Here is an 18,237-nt window from a genome sequence, read left to right on the forward strand (position 1 = left end):
GGTTTAACGAAGACTTACCAGACATAATTATGGATCATTAGCCAAGGAAGAACAATTTTTATCTTTTCTTTCCTAGCATAAGAGACAGAAGTAGCCAGGCCAAAAGACCAAAAGAAAATATCATAATGGACTAACCTTTTCCTGCGGTGTTGATGAAATGAGAGTGAACTGCTCCTCAGGTGTAGTTATCTTTAAGCCATTCCTAAAACATTCACAAGGATAAATACCAGTAGGTATGACAACCTGTCATTATAATATCACTCCTCAAATATGAAAAGCAACTTGTTTATTTCAAGAGGAGTAGAAGTCAATTAAATGTAAATGCAGACATGCCCTGGGTTTGGCTCTCACAGTAGGAGACAGAAAGGACACAGAGTCAATTTGCTCTGTGTTGAACAACGGGGATGTGAGCAATGGAGAAGCCCTCTACCATTTATCATGATCAGCCATGATCTTCACAACAGGCCATTTTACTATCTATAGGCTGGGAAGGTAAGCTTCATTATACAGAATGGGAAGGACTCCTGAGCTTTTTTTCATGTCTAAGGAAACAACCTAGTAGCAGAGGGAGAGAGTTAGGGTGAGGGTCCGGGAAAGGGGACATACTTACACACCACCAGCTTCTTCAGAAAGTGGCTCTGCCCATAGCGTGGCCAAAGGGAAAACATGATGTGTAGAGAACTGAAAGAAAACATGGAAACACATCTGAGAAAGCTCGGCTGGGCCCTGGGGCGTCCGCTATATAACCCCTTTCAAATGGTTAAGTCCACATGAGTGCTACCATCTCAGCCACTTAGTCCCCATAACATAGCTAATCCCAGTGGGTCTTGACATCTCCGCTACAAGGACCCCTTCACATGGCTGATATTCATTTTCAAGCTGGAAACTAAAAAGAGCTTGCTGAAATTTGGTCCAAACCACAAATGCAAGCTAAACATTCTTTTATTCAATAATCCAGCAAAATCACAATATTTTTAATACAAACTGATGGTTTAATTAAGTAAAAGTTAGAACTCTGGCATACCTGGGCATGGACTAGGGCATCATTAAAGAGAATGAACCAATTCACAGAAAACCTCCCAGCATGCTGCAGAGATAGGGCTCGGTTACTGCTCTCACAGAGCAGCCGACGCTCTGGCTTCCTCAAGGAATCCTGGAATTGAAAACAGATACATAACTGAACCATCAGAATTATGTTAACATGCAAAGAGAAAATGAAAAAGACACAAATCAGGAGAGTTTGTTGGAGAATGTGTTGCTCATGGCTTAGCTTGGTGTTAAACCTGAAGTTAGGATCTGAAAATTTAATAAAAGCACTCAAAGGAAATAATTAAGAAAAAGACAGGAACAAACAAAAGGTGGTATGTGTTCAGAGAGGATTTCTAGAAATGAGGCTAGGTGTTGAGGTTTAGAGCAACTACTGCTGTGGTCGTTTGACCACCCTTAGAAAAGGGCTCATTAAAACATTATTATAAACAAATGAGGAATGGAGAAAATTATGACAGTTATGGATATGCCCGCTGTTTGCTGGGGTAATGACAACTGGCATGGTTTACCGTCATTTTCCCAGGAAAGGTCTTCCAGAAGCCCAGTGTGTATTCAGCTTCCTTCCTTTTCCTGCCGAGATGGAGAGCAAGAGACTCATAACAAGAACTGGAATCCTGTAGTTTCTGGTACTCTGGAGATGTCTGAAAGCCAATAATAAAGGGGAGAAAATGAATATAAAACAATTGTCCAGAATCTGTAGCCTCAGTATGGTATAGATATACAGTATTAAATTTAGGAAAGAAATCCAAATAAAGAACAGACACGGTATACTAAAGGGGGCTGAGCAGAAAGAAGAGTGGTTCCAAAAAATTCTATACACATGTACATATGAAACAGAGGAATAACTCCAGGGGAAAAAAAGAAATACTGGCAGTTATCAGTGAGGAAAGAAGCAGAGAACTCATCATAGGGCAAGAGTTCTCAAATGTTTTGGTCTCGGGATATCCCTCTATTTTGCTTATATGGATTGTATCTATTGATATTTACCATATTAGAAAATAGAGAAATAAAAATAACCTTTAATCCATATTAACTCACTTTAAATGCAGTAACAGTTTAAATGAAAAATGACTATATTTTCCAAAACAACAACAAAATGCTTATTGAGAAAAGTAGCATTGTTCTACATTTTTTCAAATCTCTTATCTGGCTGACAAGATGATAGCTAGATTTTCATTTCTGTTATTGCACTTAATCTGTTGGTTGAAATAGATGCAGAATATCTTGCTTTATGAGGATATATAGTTGGAAGGGGAGGATTATTTTAATAGCCATTCCAAATAATAGTGGATATTCTTTGAAACTAAACCAAAAGTTGCTAAGTAGTAGGTTCTTAAAGAGTAGCTGAAATGTAGAATCTGAAACTATATTAATCAAACTTTTCGTACTCTACTACATTAAATCCACTGATCTCTTACACTTTGAATAGATACTTTACCTATGCATGATTTTATAGCATGTGGATTAGACATCTGAAAAAAATACTGGTTCACTGAATAATGCAGACCTTCCAAATGTTGATACATTTTATTATACAACATCAAAAGTTCTATATTATCACCAATCTCATCAGAAAAAGTTGTCAAGTACTGGGAAACTGCCAAACTCAACAGTGACACATACATGTTACCCACATTGTACTTTTTGCTTCAGAGTTCAGATTTTATCACTGGCCACAAATACTGTCAGTTGTTCTCCTTGAAGTGACAGGTTCATTTACTCATTTTTGAGAAAACATCTGCCTAATACCCAAATCTGAATAAACATAGTTATCTGTCAATTGTTTTTTCAAGTTAAGGAAAAAAAAAAAAGCAGCTCTCAACTCAAAAGATAGTAATCTGGTGCTTTTTCTGGAAAAACCTCCATCCTTCGGTATGCAGCAGAGCCCCTCTGCGTACTCCCATCTCATCACACAGAATATTAAGATCTATACTTCTCTGTGTGGTGATGGATATTAAGGAGATTTATCATGGATGGTCATTTCACAATATATACATCTATCAAATCATTATGTTGGATACCTGAAAATAATAGAATGTAACAATTATATCTTAAAAAAAAGATATAAACTCACTTGTTGAGGTTAAATAAAATTAATGATTTTTGCTGTGTCATCAAGAGTATTTCTAAGTGAAACCGGCATATTTTTACTTCTTTTGTTTTTTAACTGCAAGTGCATGGCAGCAAAGAACACAATGACTAGTTTGGTGACACTGCCTTGATTCATGCTAAGGAGATAGCAGTTCTGTCCAGCTTTAATTTTGCACCACTGGTGGAAAAGCAAATGTCTCAGTATTGTCCTGAAAACAGTCTGATCTTGTGACCCCTCTGAAAGGGTCTTTGGAACCCCCCGGGGTTTGTGGGCCATGCTTGGAGAACCAACCACGGGATAGGGTATAATTGCCACACTAGGCAGAAAGCGAGCAGAAGGTAAAACAAAAGGATGACCCCTCACATTCATGAGTAATTACTTCACATTCCACAATTCTTACAGTGATTCAGATTCATTTTCCATTCATTTAAAAAACATTTAATGGCATGTACTACATACAGTATATTCTGGGTGTCCGGGATAAAAAAAAATAAGGTACAATCTTTGTCTTCCCGGAGCTTAAAAACAAAGCAAAAAAGATAGAAAAACGTACAACATAGCAGAATAATGCAATGGTTTTGTTAATAGGCTATCTATCAGAAGAGACAATATAGTAAAGTGGTTAAAAGAATGGACTCTGGAACCCTTGGATATAAATTCTAGCTTGACCAATGTGCCTCAGTTCTTTCATCTGTAGAAAAGGGATAATAGTAATACCTATTTCACAGGGTTGACATGAGGATTAAATGAATACATATAACATGCTTAGTACTTGGCACATGGAATGCATTTAATAAATACTAGGTATTATTTTTATCTAGAGAAATTTATATGTATATATGATGTCTAAGCTGTACCTGAGATTTACTCAATAACAATTTGCAGTGTTGGAATATGGCCATGTGTTTTGAAAAATTTGCACAGATGATTTTGATCCCCAGTACTGGGGATCATAAGAGAATAATGGGCAAAGACAGTACTAACAAAGCACAGAGAAAGGGGTAACCCAGAAAGGGCTTCATTTTCATGATAAAATGACTTTTGACCCAGGCCTTGAAATTTTCCCATAATGAGGATGGCGGTAGAGTGTCTCATGAAGGAAATATAAAACATGTATGTCCAGGGATCTGAACTAGCATGTAGGACATAGAATGGTAGATAAGGCTAGAAACAAAAGAGGGTATCAGATAATAAAGGGCCTTAAATGCCAAACTAAAGAGTCTGGTTTTTCACACAGAATTAGGCCCCTTCAGACTGGAAACTGTACTACCAGACTCTCTGAATAGTTCCAAGCTGGTCTGGGAGGGAAGATCACTGTTTAACTGAGGGTACACTGAGATGACATTTGCATCTCAGTGGGTTACTTGTGTAGCTCAAACCTTCATTGCTAAAACTACATCAGTTTGAGTTAAAATTGAAATCAGACTAAAGAAAAGATCTATGAGACCACAGTAGAATCAAATATAAAAAGCCCACAACAGTTTGTGGGTCACTCTGGAGACTGCAATTTGTCCAAATAAGGAGGTAAGTTCCAGGATTTAAAAAGATTCTAAAGTATATGAGACCCTAGAATCATTATGGTTTCTCTGGAGCCCTTCAGAGTGGGAACAAAATGAAACTACATATTTTAGTACAATTGCAAAGGTCAATGTCTCAGGACCAGCTTTAACATACACGCATATCCTACAATGGTGCTAATTTTCTAGGACTCCACCCAACTAATTTCATATAGAAAGTGGATCACTTAACATCTGAGAAAATCCTGAAACACTGTGATTTCTCATAGCATATGCTAAGGTGACCCAAATACCTGGCATGAGTCTATCCTGAGTCCTGGCCAGGTGGTAATTCCACTGCCTTACAGGTATCTCATTACACAGAAAGCCAGGATTTTAAAAAGCTCTGTGTAACTTGTACTAGTATGCACTCAATAAACTTTGACAACTACTGAGTATGTAACATAACTGGGTCTCAACTTGTGACACAGTTTCATAAAATGAATACAAAATTAATCTTGATAAGGTCCCGAGAAGAAACTAAATCAATGGCAAAGAGAACTAGATTTACCTATGGTCAAACTTTCTTCTTTCATGTTCTTGAAGAAAAATAAGTTTAATTAGATACATATAAATAGTAAATTAATGGAGTTTGAGATCTTGGGGTAGCATAATCCAAACAAACAACTATGATCCTTGGCTTCCCAAGAGTTCAAATGAGATATTTATGGGAGCTTACCACTTCAAAACAGGTAGCAAGCTTTAGCAAAACTTTAGCATAATTATGAAGTCGTCTGATTGGCAAGAAAAACAGAGTATTCAGTATTTCCATCAATTGGGTGTTTTCATCATTTACTTCTGATAAATCTTGTAACAGCTCCTGGTTTTTATTTAGGAAATCACTAGAGATAGAGGAAAAAAAGAAATTTAATTAATCTTTTTGGTATTGAAAAATGTATGATATTGAGTAGATATATTTCACTAGATACTACTTTTTTCAGAATGCATGTTTTTAGGTGCTATGAAAGTAGAATATAAATACAATGAAATAAGACAGATAAAATTAAAAGAATTTCCCTGCCTAGAAAATAGATTTTTACATATAAAAAGCAGCATATGGTAGCAACAGTAACTCTATAATAGAGATGATTAATCACAAACTGTGCCTTGAGTTCTAGGAAATGAATCATGCATCACAGTTTCAGGGAATAACTGGAGACCAGCTGACATCATTACCTGTTAATTTCCAAGCCAAAAGTCACAGCAATAAATGGCAAGACTAATTGCTCTAATCAGTTGTACTAAAAACTGAAATAATGGAGAAGAAAGCTCTTTGCCCCAACACAACTGGCATGTAATATTAAAATACTTCTAATTTTTTTTTCTTCACCTAATAAAAATTAATTATGAGAGTAATGAAAAGCTGTAGGTACCAGTACTACAATTAACAGGAAACAGTTGAGCTAATTCTATGTGAAGATTTCAATGCTGAGATCTTCAAAAGCATTTTAAACTGAAGCCAACATTTAGTTTTTATATTCAGTTTTTATATTCAGTTTTATATAAGTTCATTAAAATTTTATTGCAAATTTTAATGGTGATCAATAACCCCCTGAGACTATGATCAGACCAAAATACTTAAAAGATGTGAAAGAAGAAAAAAAAAGATGTGAAAGAAGAGTTGGTGGGACAGAATAATAATTATTACCTGCCCCTTAATAAGCAATAATTATGTATCAGGTACTACCCTGAGTGCTTTATAAGCATTATATTACAATTCTTACCTACAAGGCTTCAAATTAGACAATGTCACACAAGACTATAAGCAAGGACGAATCACTTTATAATCCCTCAGAGGACTGTAGAATAAAGAAATGTTTAACTCAGAAATTATGAAGTATTATCTTGGAATGGAAAATATGTAATAATTTCCAGGAACCCAAAAGTTCAATAGCACAAATTGGATTGTCTTATAATGCAATTAAGAGACCTGAGAGTGCCCTGGGGAACGTCACCCAGATTTTTATTTATATTTGGCTTGTGTGGATGTTCCTACTTCCTCCTACATGTTCTGCTGCTGAGATCAGCTAAGAACACTCATTTAACCCCACAGAAGTGTTCTGCTTTAAGCTGCTCCTGAGAGATTGAAATAGCACATGTTGAACACATACCCACTATGACATTTCTTCTGCATGCCCAGTACTAGACCAGAAATGTTCCAACTCTTTTAAGTCCTATTACTTTTCAGTACTCACTCAGGTCCTTGCCTATGGACTTTCCCAAAAAGGCCCTTGTATGTTCTCAGGAAACCTGAACCAAGGACTGTTCAGCTTATCTTCTCTTGGGAGTTTTAATCTAATAGTGGCAATACTGCTCTCCCTTTAGATGGCTAGGTTTGTACTTGTTACTCAAAAATTAATACATTAAGGCACTTGGGTGGCTCAGTCAGTTAAGCATCTGCCTCCAGCTCAGGTCATGATCTCAGGGTCGTGGGATTGAGCCCTGCATCGGGCCCCCTGCTCAGTCCTGCTTGTGTGCTGTCTTTCTCTCTCTGTCAAATAAATAAAATCTTTTAAAAAAATAATTTAAAAAATTAATACATTAAAGGTAGAACCCAAGTGTCCATCAACAGATGGATGGATAAACAAATATAGTGTGTGTGTGTGTGTGTGTGTAGTGGAATATCATTCAGCCATGCAATTTTGATATATGCCACAACATGGACAGACCTTGAAAACATTATGCTTAGGGAAATAAACCAGACACAGAAAGACAAATATTATATGATTTCACTTATGTGAGGTACTTAGAATAGGCAAATTCATAAAGACAGGAAGTAGAATAGAGGTTACCAGGTGCTAGGGGTGGGGAAAGGAAGGAGAAATCATTGCTTAATGGGTACAGAAAGAGTTTTTGTTGGGGATGATTTTAAAAAGTTTTGTGTACAAATAGTGGCTATGGTTTACACAACATAAATGTTCTTGGTGCCACAGAATTATACACTTAGGAATGTTTAAAATGATAAATATTATGGTATGTATATGTTAGCACAGTAATTTTTAAAAAACCTACATGATGATCAAACCACCAGGCTAGCATGAGTTGAGTAGCTAAATGATAAACCAGCTGAGTGATGAGAGCTTGAGCATCAACATCCAAGACCTACTAACTGCCATGTGGGCTCACCAGCTATGCTCTAGAGGTTCTCTTTTTAAATAAATACTACAAAATAATTTAAAATACTGTGTAAATAGAAGTTGTAAAAAGATGTTATTATTACCTTTTAAATATGTAAAACCCCGGGGTTCATGAACCACAGCTTGGGAAATGCTGCCCAAATCCAGACTTAATATTTGCTTCCATAGCTTAAAGTCACCCATTGTTTATTAATTGCTTAACACCTGCCTAAGTTCTAGCAAGAGGCTTTCACTTATGTCATTTGCTTTAGCTGCTCTAATAAGGAGTCAAGTCAATTCCTGAGTACTGTGAACTCTGGAATTAGAGGAAGGTTAACAAAAAATAAAATAAAGCTAAATAAGGCATCAGGGTCACCAACTACCCTTGTCCTTCAAGAAGCCCAGAAACCTCCCCATTTTTAAATTGTCACAAATCTCCACCTATTTTTGCATCCTCCTATAACAAAGTTGCTTTTCTTCAAGCATTACTATTTGGGAAAATAACCATTCTTTTTTTTTTTCTTTCTTCATTTAATTACTGGTTTGGCTGCAATCATTTTCTCCTATTTTTTGGCCAAGATTCAGCATTTCACCAACACTAAGGGTTAAATAAGTTTTTAGTCAATATAATACATAGATGTATAATAAATGTAAAATCAGAAATTACAATAAATATAAACTTGTCAGTTAAAAGCCAGAAACTCTCAGATCAAAAAAACAACAAAGCAGTAAGTCCACCAATTTGCTGTTTACAAGAAATATACAAAAATATTACAATACAATACAGGCAGGTTAAAAGTAATAGAATAGAAAGTGTCATTATTAATATAAAACAAAATAGCAAGATCAAAAATTTTAAACTAACTACAGAAGGTTAAAATGAAACACTCTTTAACCTGTCATTAAAAAAATGAAGGCGACTGGGGCACCTGAGTGGCTCAGTTGGTTAAGCGTCTGTCTTTGGCTCAGGTCATGATCTCAGAGTCCTGGGATTGAGCCCCGCGTTGGGCTCCCTGCTCAGCAGGGAATCTGCTTCTCCCCCTCCCTTTCCTTCTGCCCCTCCCTCCTGCTCATGCCCACTTTCTAATAAATATTTTTTAAAAAAATGAAGGCTGAACCCTTGTACTTTGGAAATGAAGGACATAACAGGAGTCAAAGAAAAATTCATGATGGAAATTAGAAATATATTTACAATTGAATGATTATAAAAACAAAAGGTATCAAAAGTTTTAAGATACAGCTAAAGCAACACTTGGAGGGAAATTTATAGCCTTGGATAAGTACATTAGAAAAATCCAAAGATTGGAAAACTGATGAGCTAAATGCTAAACTCAGGAAGTTGGAGACATTAACAGGGGAACACAAAGAAAGAAGGAAATAAAAGGCAGAAATTCAGGGCACCTGGGTGGCTCAGTCAGTTAAGCATCTGCCTTCAGCTCAGGTCATGACCTCAGGATCGTGGGATGGAGCCCCATGTCAGGCTCTGAACTCAGCAGGGAGTCTGCTTGTCCCTCTCTCCTCCACCCACTCTTGCTTGCTCTCTCTCTCTAATAAATAAAATCTTTTTTAAAAAAGGGCAGAAATAAAATAGAAAACAAAGAAAAGTAAGTAGTAACTAAAGCTTAATCTTTGAAAAGAAAATTAAAAAGGGTAAACTGCTGACAAAACTGACCAAGATAAAAAGATAAAAGACTCAAATACATAAGAGGAATGAAAAATAGGGAATATAACCACAGTTATTATGGAGATGAAAACATCTTAAGACAATTGTAGGAATATTATGCCAATAAATTTGAAAACTTGGATACAATAATTTCCCAGAAAAATACAAATAATTAAAGCCACAAGAAGAAATAAAGACCTGAACAGATCTATTCATTAAAGAAATGAAGTCAGTAGTTTAAAAACTCCCTACAGAAATGCCCCCACAAAAGCCATACTAATTTTAGATGAATTCTACAAAATCTCAAAGTACAGATATTCCCTATGTCATGCAAACTATTCCAGAAAATACAAAGTTCCCACACTCACTTTATGATTGCTAGTGCAATCTTCTTATCAAAACTTCAAGTTCAGAAGAGAAGGAAAACCTCACATTCATATAGATGCAAAAATCTTAAATATTAGCAAATTGAGTCCAGCAATGTACTGAAAAACTAACACAGGCAGACCACTGAATTTATCTCGAGAACTCAAGGATGTTTACCATTTAAAAAAAATCAACTGCTCTTCAACTTTCAGGAATAGAAGGGAACCCTCCCCCTCCTTTTTTAATAAGGGAGCCTTTTAACCCTATAAATGATATTTACCAAAAACCTAAGGCAATCATCTTTAAGGAAGAAATACTAAAACTATTCCCCTTGAAGATCAGAAACGAGACAAGGATGTTATTACTCTATTAAGATATAAGATCAAAAGCAAACATGGCAAAACATTAACATCTATTAAATCTGGGTTGTGAGTATATATTTTATATGTTCACTATTAAAATATAACTGAATTTTTTAAACTTGCCTTTGTCTCTAGGTCAACACTTGTTGAGAGTCTACATAGTTCAGAATGATTAGCCTCATGTAAGAGGCTTTTATATTATCCAGAAGCTAAATGCAAAATCTTTATGCTTGTGCAACACTTTGTGTTTTTCTCTATACCATCACATACTTTATTTGTTCCTCACAACCAGGGAAAAAACATTTCTATTTTTCAGATGAAAAAAATTAGGCTCAATTTTGTAGAGAGTTGTCCAACATCTCAGAGATAATAAAGAAGGACCCAGATCTTGTGGTTTTTTCAATACCATACCACTCCCAATGATAATCAGGGGCTAATAATACCTGTTTTTTTTAAGAGTTAGCAAAAATCTACATTTTGGTAGTCTACATTTGGTAAAATGATTAAGCCAAAGCTTTTCCTGGGCACTCAAAAACAAAGAACACTATAAAACATGATCTTTGGTTGTTAGAATGATAATTGGAAGATATGTATTTGCTTACATGGCAGGCTTAGCAAGAAGCTGGAATCCTCCCATAACCAGGAAATTTGTAATAGATGTGCAATACCTTGACCAAAAAAGAAAACACATGTACATTAGCATTAATGAAAATTCTGAAGAACAAATCTACATAACAGGCATCTGGAGCAGATACTTCTTGGTCTCACCAATAAGTTTAGAACTTTTGTGATGTCAACATTCATGAACTGACTTGACTGAAAAGAAGGGCAGATTATGTGGTAATCACGATAATCAGGAGGGGAAAGAGCCATTTTAGTAAAGATAATTGCAAATTTAAAATACAACTAAAATTATGCAGAAGATGCTAGAATTTACTTCATAATATTACTTCGGTAACTTTTTTCCATGGAGCAGGGAGCCTGATGCAAGGCTCGATCCCAGGGCCCTGGGATCATGACCTGAGCTGAAAGCAGACGCTTAAATGACTGAACCACCCAGGCGCCCCTTTACTTTTCTAACTTAACAAACTTGAGAAAATACAATTAAAATAGTTGGATTTTTAATAAAAATTAAATCGTCAGAAATAAACAATAGCTAAGGGAAGAAAATATGTTAAAAGAGCTCAAGTGAAACTGTTAGAAAATGTCAGTTAAGTTTTAATCTATTGCTAAAGAATGTCTTGATATACTGCTTTGACTCATGTACATTTCTACCATACTTCCAGAATGGCAAAATGGAATCAACTCACTTCAAGAGAAGGCAAATTCCTATTCAAAATAGCCCAAGGTACTATACACTTAAAATGCTCCTGATGGGGGGGCGCCTGCGTGGTTCAGTCAGTTAAGCGTCGGCCTTCGGCTCAGGTCACGATCGCAGGGTCCTGGGATCAAGCCCCACATCTGGCTCCCTGCTCAGAGGGGAGTCTGCTTCTCCCTCTCCCTCTACCCAAACCCACTCATGCGTTCTCTCTCTCTCTCTCAAATAAATAAAAAACCTTTAAAAAAAAAAGATCCTGATGACAAATTAGATGTTATGTTTATTTTACCACAGTTAAAAATAACTTTTAAAATTCATAAACAAATCAAGATTTTTTTACTTGCCTCACCTATATGAATAAATTATGTTAAAAGATAGGTATCAAAGGTATCAAAATAAAAGCATCTCTAAGTCCTGAAGTATAAGAGAACAAGAAGTTAAAAAAAAAAAATGTGAGATAAATAAGACAAAAAGGAATTATACCAGCAAAAGCTAAAACCTTCACACAAACAAAATCTAGTTTAAAAAAGTAAATTGGGGGTGCCTGAGTGGCTCAGTCAGTTAAGCATCCAACTCTTGATTTTGGCTTAGGTCATGATCTCAGGGGCATGAGACTGAGCCTTACATCGGGCTCTCCTTAAGATTCTCTCTCTTCCTCTGCCCCTCCCCACCTCTAAAAAAAAAAAAAAGTAAACTGGTATCAAATTATGTTATTTTTCATGTCTGAAAGAATATGAAAGACTGCAACTCGGGTATTTCCTCTCAGACAATAGCTTCAAATATATTTAATACTGCTTACAATTAAAATCACATGCATCTATCTGCATATACATGCATAAATCTGAAAGGAAGTACACTAAGACTATTAGCAATGGTTATTTCTGGTGGTAGAATTATGGGCAACTTTAAGTATCTTTTTGACTACTTTATTTGTATAATTTTCAATAATAAACACTATCTCACTTATATTAAACATAACCTAAACAAAACACCAATAGAACATGAACCCCCTTTCACTGGTTCCCGGCTGTGGCTGTATGATCTTAGAGCTCTACACAGTGCCTGGCACTTAGTGGGTACTCGGTCAATATTTGCTAGATGGGTGAGGTGTTAATAAAGAATAAAACTGTCACTTCAGATAAACAGCATTAATGTTATTTTAATATCCATTAAAATAACAAATTATGTCAAAGTATAAATTAAGAAAAAGTGAGAAATATTTAAATTTTCAAATACACTTAGGATATTTAAAAAAAAAAACATTAAAAGAATCTTGGATAAATTATGCTATATTTTATTAAGGAAATATCCTTATTTTGAAGATAGTATGGTCTTTAAACCCTCCATTTACACAACAATAAAAAAGACATTGTAACAACTCCATATTTACCATTAGCAGTTGGTCTTAAAATAATTGGTTTAGTTATTCATTTCTTCTAATTTTATTATAATTTACTTAAGTAAGCAAAATTATCCTCTAAAGAACCATATTTATTATAGTATATTTCATGTAAATTAAGTACACTATCAATCATTCTGCTAGACTACAGAAATACAATTCATTATTTTTAAACCCTTTTTCCACTTAAAACTAAAATTTTAGCAATGCAGAACTATAGTTGGCTTAAGATTAAAATACTGCTTTGCAATTTCTATTACCTTATATCACTGTCCCTAATCTAGTCTCTTCTGATTAAGGAGCTGTTCTCCTTGGCAGAATAACCCTGCAGAGATTGAACATGACACGGGACTGGATACTTGCTCTGTATAACTATCCAAGAAGAGACTTGCATGCTTCAGAATGACCAAACTCCTGGCCTCCTTTATCCCATGAAGGAAGCTGCTCAGTGAGGCTCCATGCTGACCAGTTAGGTAACACAGCTTGCTGAAACGGCTTGCCACCTCCTGCAACAGCTGGACTGTACTTGCAGTGCCCAAATTTTCTGTAACAAAGTGATGATGATGATGATGATGATGACATAACCTGAAGATTCATTACCAGAATACTTTCTTATGATCAAGATTATGAATCCCCCTTTTCTAAAAATATTTAACATGCTGAGATGTAGTCTCGACTATGGAACTCAAATCATCACACTGTTAAAGAAAGAAACTTCAGAGATCATAGAATCCAGTCATTTGAGAAACTTATTAAAAACACATGCATAGGGATCCTATAGCTTCTGACTCAGTAGGCTAAGGTTAAGATCCTAGGATGGATATATTCAGAAAAGCTTTCCATGAAATTCTGAAGACCAGCCAAATTTGAGAACCGCTGAGCAAATCCAACTCTCCTCCCGTTTTGAAGATAAATAATCTGAAGCCAGAAAAAGGGAAGTGAGTTATCTAATTTCACAGAACTGGTAACTGACAGCCACGAATTAAACTCACTTTTGTAGTTACATTTTAGTTAACATTTTCAATTTTTTGTACTGACTTCTGCTCTACTGCCCCTTGGACAATCCCAATACTTCAGTGAAGAGAGGGCAATCCCAAAATCAGACTGACTGGGTTGCTCTGAACTTTATAGAGGGTACCAGGAGATTATTTGCTTTTTCCCAGTCCAAAGTTTCTAATTTCCAGGACTTCTCTCTAAGCTGTGAGGCTGATGAACAGACAATGCAAGAACAACACAGAAATCATGAATCAGGACAGGGAAAAGGACAATTTCACTTTTCTTTCCAAGCAATCCAGGAAGCTTCCAGCTTGGACTGCTGCTTTTCCCTTGCCAATCTCCTGCGGTTTTAGGCCTACCCACTGGAAGAAAATTTATAGAACAGGCACTCTGTGACATTTAAAAAGGCAAAACATATTAAAAACTAAAATAAACTGCGGTGCCTGACTGGCTCAGTCAGAAGAGCATGTGACTCTTGATCTCCAAGTCATGAGTTTGAGCCCCAGGTTGGGTGTAGAGATTACTAAAAAAAGACTTTAAAAACATAAATAAGATAAAATAAAATAAAGAAATTTAAAAATGCACACAGTCCCTAACTTACAAAGGGTCACATTCTGAAAGACTATAAATTAGTTATTTGAAAAAATAAATGTTTTCCCATTATAAAAATGGGCTGACCCACACAAGCCAATGTCAACTTAATGTGCAAAAACTGATGTACTAACAAGGCAGAATTTAAGTACTATAGTATTGCTCTGAATTCTAGGTCCTCACAGGGGGCCACAGAGTGCAGGAAAGAGAAAGAAAACTTCCTCTCCATTTTCTATGCGCAGGGCCAAACCTACAAAAATTTTTGAAATGGTGAAATCTGATCTTCAATAGCCATTTCCCCCAGTTCCATTTGTATTCCTGTCTAACCTCCTAGAGACCCAGGGATCTAGTGTATCTGGACAGTAGACCCCCTCTAGAACTACTGTAATTCATTTTCTCTGTATTATCTCTTCATCTTCGATCCCTCCTCATTGTTGATGGCAGCTAAGAAAAGGAATCAGATTTAACCAATTCGTGGTAATGTTGGATAAGACCTGGACACTCTCATTACAGTTTAAGAGACTACTTGTAAATCCAAATGAATCTCTACTTGATATAATTCTAAGAACTAGAACAAAGAGAATGAAAAAGTCAGGTAGTACAACATAAGATTTCTTAGGACTAGTACAACGTAAGATATCTTAGGACTGGAAGTGTTGTTTTGAAGTCTAACTCCTAGGATCAACTTTCCCAAAGCTGTTTCTGCTTCTCTACCGTGAATATTCTGAAAGCTCCACTTCCTATTTCCACAAGGAGAAAGAGCTCTGGGAGTGGTAGAATACTCAGGGGCAGCTGGGCTCCTGACAAAGTGGAAACAGTTTGTAAACTGTTGACTGCCTGTGTACAAAAATAAGAAAATGGAAAGAAAGAAACAAACAAACCTGTAACTCAAGTTTTTTTTATTTGTGACATAGGAAGAACAGATAAAATAAGAGTCCTACCTGATAACTGAGGGGGTTGGGGGGACGTTCTACTTACCTAAACTGAGAAGAGGTCTGAGAATCTGAGATTTGATGTCACTTAGTTTTGAATAGAATCGTCTTTCTGTAGTAGCCAACTCATGGAGACTGGCAATATATCCCATAACATTTTTGTCCACCAAAGCTAGATAGCTATCTTTTCCTGCTGTCACTCTGCTTATATATCCGAGCTGAAACAGAGAAGAAAAAGATTAAGGATAAAATATAATTTACTAGCAGTAATTTGGGTGCTAAAGCTGGCTCACATCAGCTGGCAGGAGCCAAATGGAATATTTACATTCAAGAATCTTGCAAGTTAGTTATTAAACCACTAGTAGCTTGAAATTGGCAACAGTAAAATTACCCCCCACCCAAATGGCAAACACTACAGATCAGGGTTTTTGTTTTGTTTTGTCTTTTTTTAGACCTGGTTTACCAGTACAACATTGTTATATATGTATATCTGGACCTATATATTACCATATATATATTTTTATTGCTGCAATATCTTTTATCTCATATTACATGAGATAAAATGTACACCCTAAATACACAAAGATCCAAATGACAGAGAGACATGTCTCAGGATCCTCTTTTTTATGAAAAAGGATAAATGATAGCAGAGAAGATCTCTACACTGTGTACTGGAATATCAAGGGTCTAGGAAACAACAACAAAAAAAAGTACAACACAAAGGGATTTTCTTTAAAAGGGACTTTTTCTCATTTATCCATTATACCACTGAACAAAAATAATCAATGTATACACAGATCCCTATAAACCCAGCAACCAAGCTGCAGACCAAGTGGACTAATATCCATGGTAATAACAATACATACTAGAGGCCCATTCCTCTCATCAGCCTATTTCATCATTTATCCGGGCTGTGGAATCCTTCATTGGGAATGTGGAGCAAGGGCCAACAACTACAAAGAGTCAGTGGGTACGTCTGAAGTAACAGCCTATATATAGGTCAGGAGCCAAATCTTGGCCAGTGTTGCCTTTAGCAAGAAAGATTTTGTCCCTATACATTCATAGCTTATGCATTTAGCCAGAAAAACATGAAAGATAAAAAAACAATCCATAAGATATATCATCCAGTAAGAAGAAGAAATCCAGAACGTACTAGCTTTGAGGGTTAATTCCCTTACAACATACCACTTTGAGGATATAAGTTACTTTAATGAGAAAAAAAGAAAAAACCAAGAACAGGCCAATCATTTAAGTTCACGAAAAAGAGATAGGAAGTAGGAAAGCAAAGAAATTCAATTCAACAAATGAAAAAGAAGGGAGTAAACAGCAATAACTAAAATTACAAGTTAACAGGGGGAAGGAATGAGAAATACAGCACTGCTGGTGGCCTGTCAGGTCTGCCATGAGCCCACCTTGGGTCTATGTTATTTTTACTTCCCATTTACAATTAAAAATTCATCTACTCCGGGGACACCTGGGTGGCTCAGTCAGTAAAGCATCTGGCTTCAGCTCAGGTCATGATCTCAGGGTCCTGGAATAGAGCCCTGTGGGGGGGCGGGGTCCCTGCTCAGCGGGGAACCTGCTTCTCCCTTTCCCTCTGTCTCCCTCCATCCCCCACCGCTCACACACTCTGTCTCTCAAATAAATAAATCTTCAGCAAATAAAACAAAATAAAAAACCTCATCTGCTCTATTTCTATTCTAATTCACCTCTGAGGGCTCCATGAATGCAGTTAGGAAACTTCACTGTGAAATGTACTTTTTAATATTCCCACATGAGGGTGTTAATACAACAAGTATTTATAAAGTACTTTCTATTAGGATACAGCAGTAAATGAGAACGCCTAAAATCGCTACTCTTAGGAATCTTATAGTTGAGGACAGAAAACAGACCAAAAAAAGTAAATTATATAGTGTATTAGATGGTGACATGCACTGTGGAGAAAAATAAGTCAAGAAAAGAAGATAAGGTGTAAAGGGGGATAGGAAGGGCTTGCAATTTTAAATACAGTAGACAGAGATACTTAATAATAGGCACACATACAAATAATAACAAAAACAAAAGACTGCTCATGTGTTACAGAGGCCTTAGGATCCAATTCCTGTTCACCTTACTACAGGAGAGAAGTACTGGAGTCTTAGTACCACTGTGACTCTCTGGAAGGTTGTCACCTTCTGCAGGGTCCTGTCGGCCACTGTAATATAACCCAGGCTGGAAGTCTTCTGTATCCACTAAAAACAGGGAATAATCCTGGCCTGCAGCTACACTCCAGACTCCATTTTCACTGCTCACCTGTAATGACAGCAAGATATTGTCTGTCCAAGATGAAAGAAAGAATTAAACAGAAATTCAGAACCACCAGAACAGAAATGTTAGGTTACTTAAACAGATGTGGTGCAAAGTCACTCATATCTCAATAGGGCAAAACTCACCCACTAATAGGCCCGATCAACTGCAGTAAAGATGCAGAGATAAGAAGGAATCCTGTGTTTCAGCTTTTAAATTTAGAACTGGATTGTTTTTATAAAAATCTGAAAAACTGGGATTTAAAAAGGAAAAACCATAGATCTAATTTTTTAATAGTTATTTTTGGAAGTCTCTACAGGACTTAGGCTGTACTACAATCAGGAGGCACAGAAACTTCTAGAGCCCTATTCTGACAGCTGGGACACAGCTTTATCCATTCATATTCAACTGTGTGCACAAAAATCAAGATGGAAAGAAAAAATCTAACAAGGCAAAATTCCATTCTAGCCAACTAGACTCTTGGGTGCGAAAATTCAGTTTTCCCACTTGGAA

General features: G+C 36.2%; 1 protein-coding gene across 1 annotated transcript in view; it reads right to left on the minus strand.

Moving 5' to 3' along the window:
* The window catches only part of ALS2 (alsin Rho guanine nucleotide exchange factor ALS2), a 63,321-nt gene that overhangs the window by 22,818 nt on the left and 22,266 nt on the right, over positions 1–18,237 (minus strand). Inside the window, 9 exon segments of the mRNA XM_027589483.2 lie at positions 136–202; positions 611–681; positions 1,025–1,153; positions 1,557–1,688; positions 5,375–5,537; positions 10,805–10,870; positions 13,283–13,463; positions 15,485–15,656; positions 17,548–17,730. Coding sequence (XP_027445284.2) covers positions 136–202; positions 611–681; positions 1,025–1,153; positions 1,557–1,688; positions 5,375–5,537; positions 10,805–10,870; positions 13,283–13,463; positions 15,485–15,656; positions 17,548–17,730 — 1,164 coding nt within the window.

This window comes from Zalophus californianus, chromosome 3 (assembly GCF_009762305.2).
Source record: "Zalophus californianus isolate mZalCal1 chromosome 3, mZalCal1.pri.v2, whole genome shotgun sequence".
NCBI lineage: Eukaryota > Metazoa > Chordata > Mammalia > Carnivora > Otariidae > Zalophus > Zalophus californianus.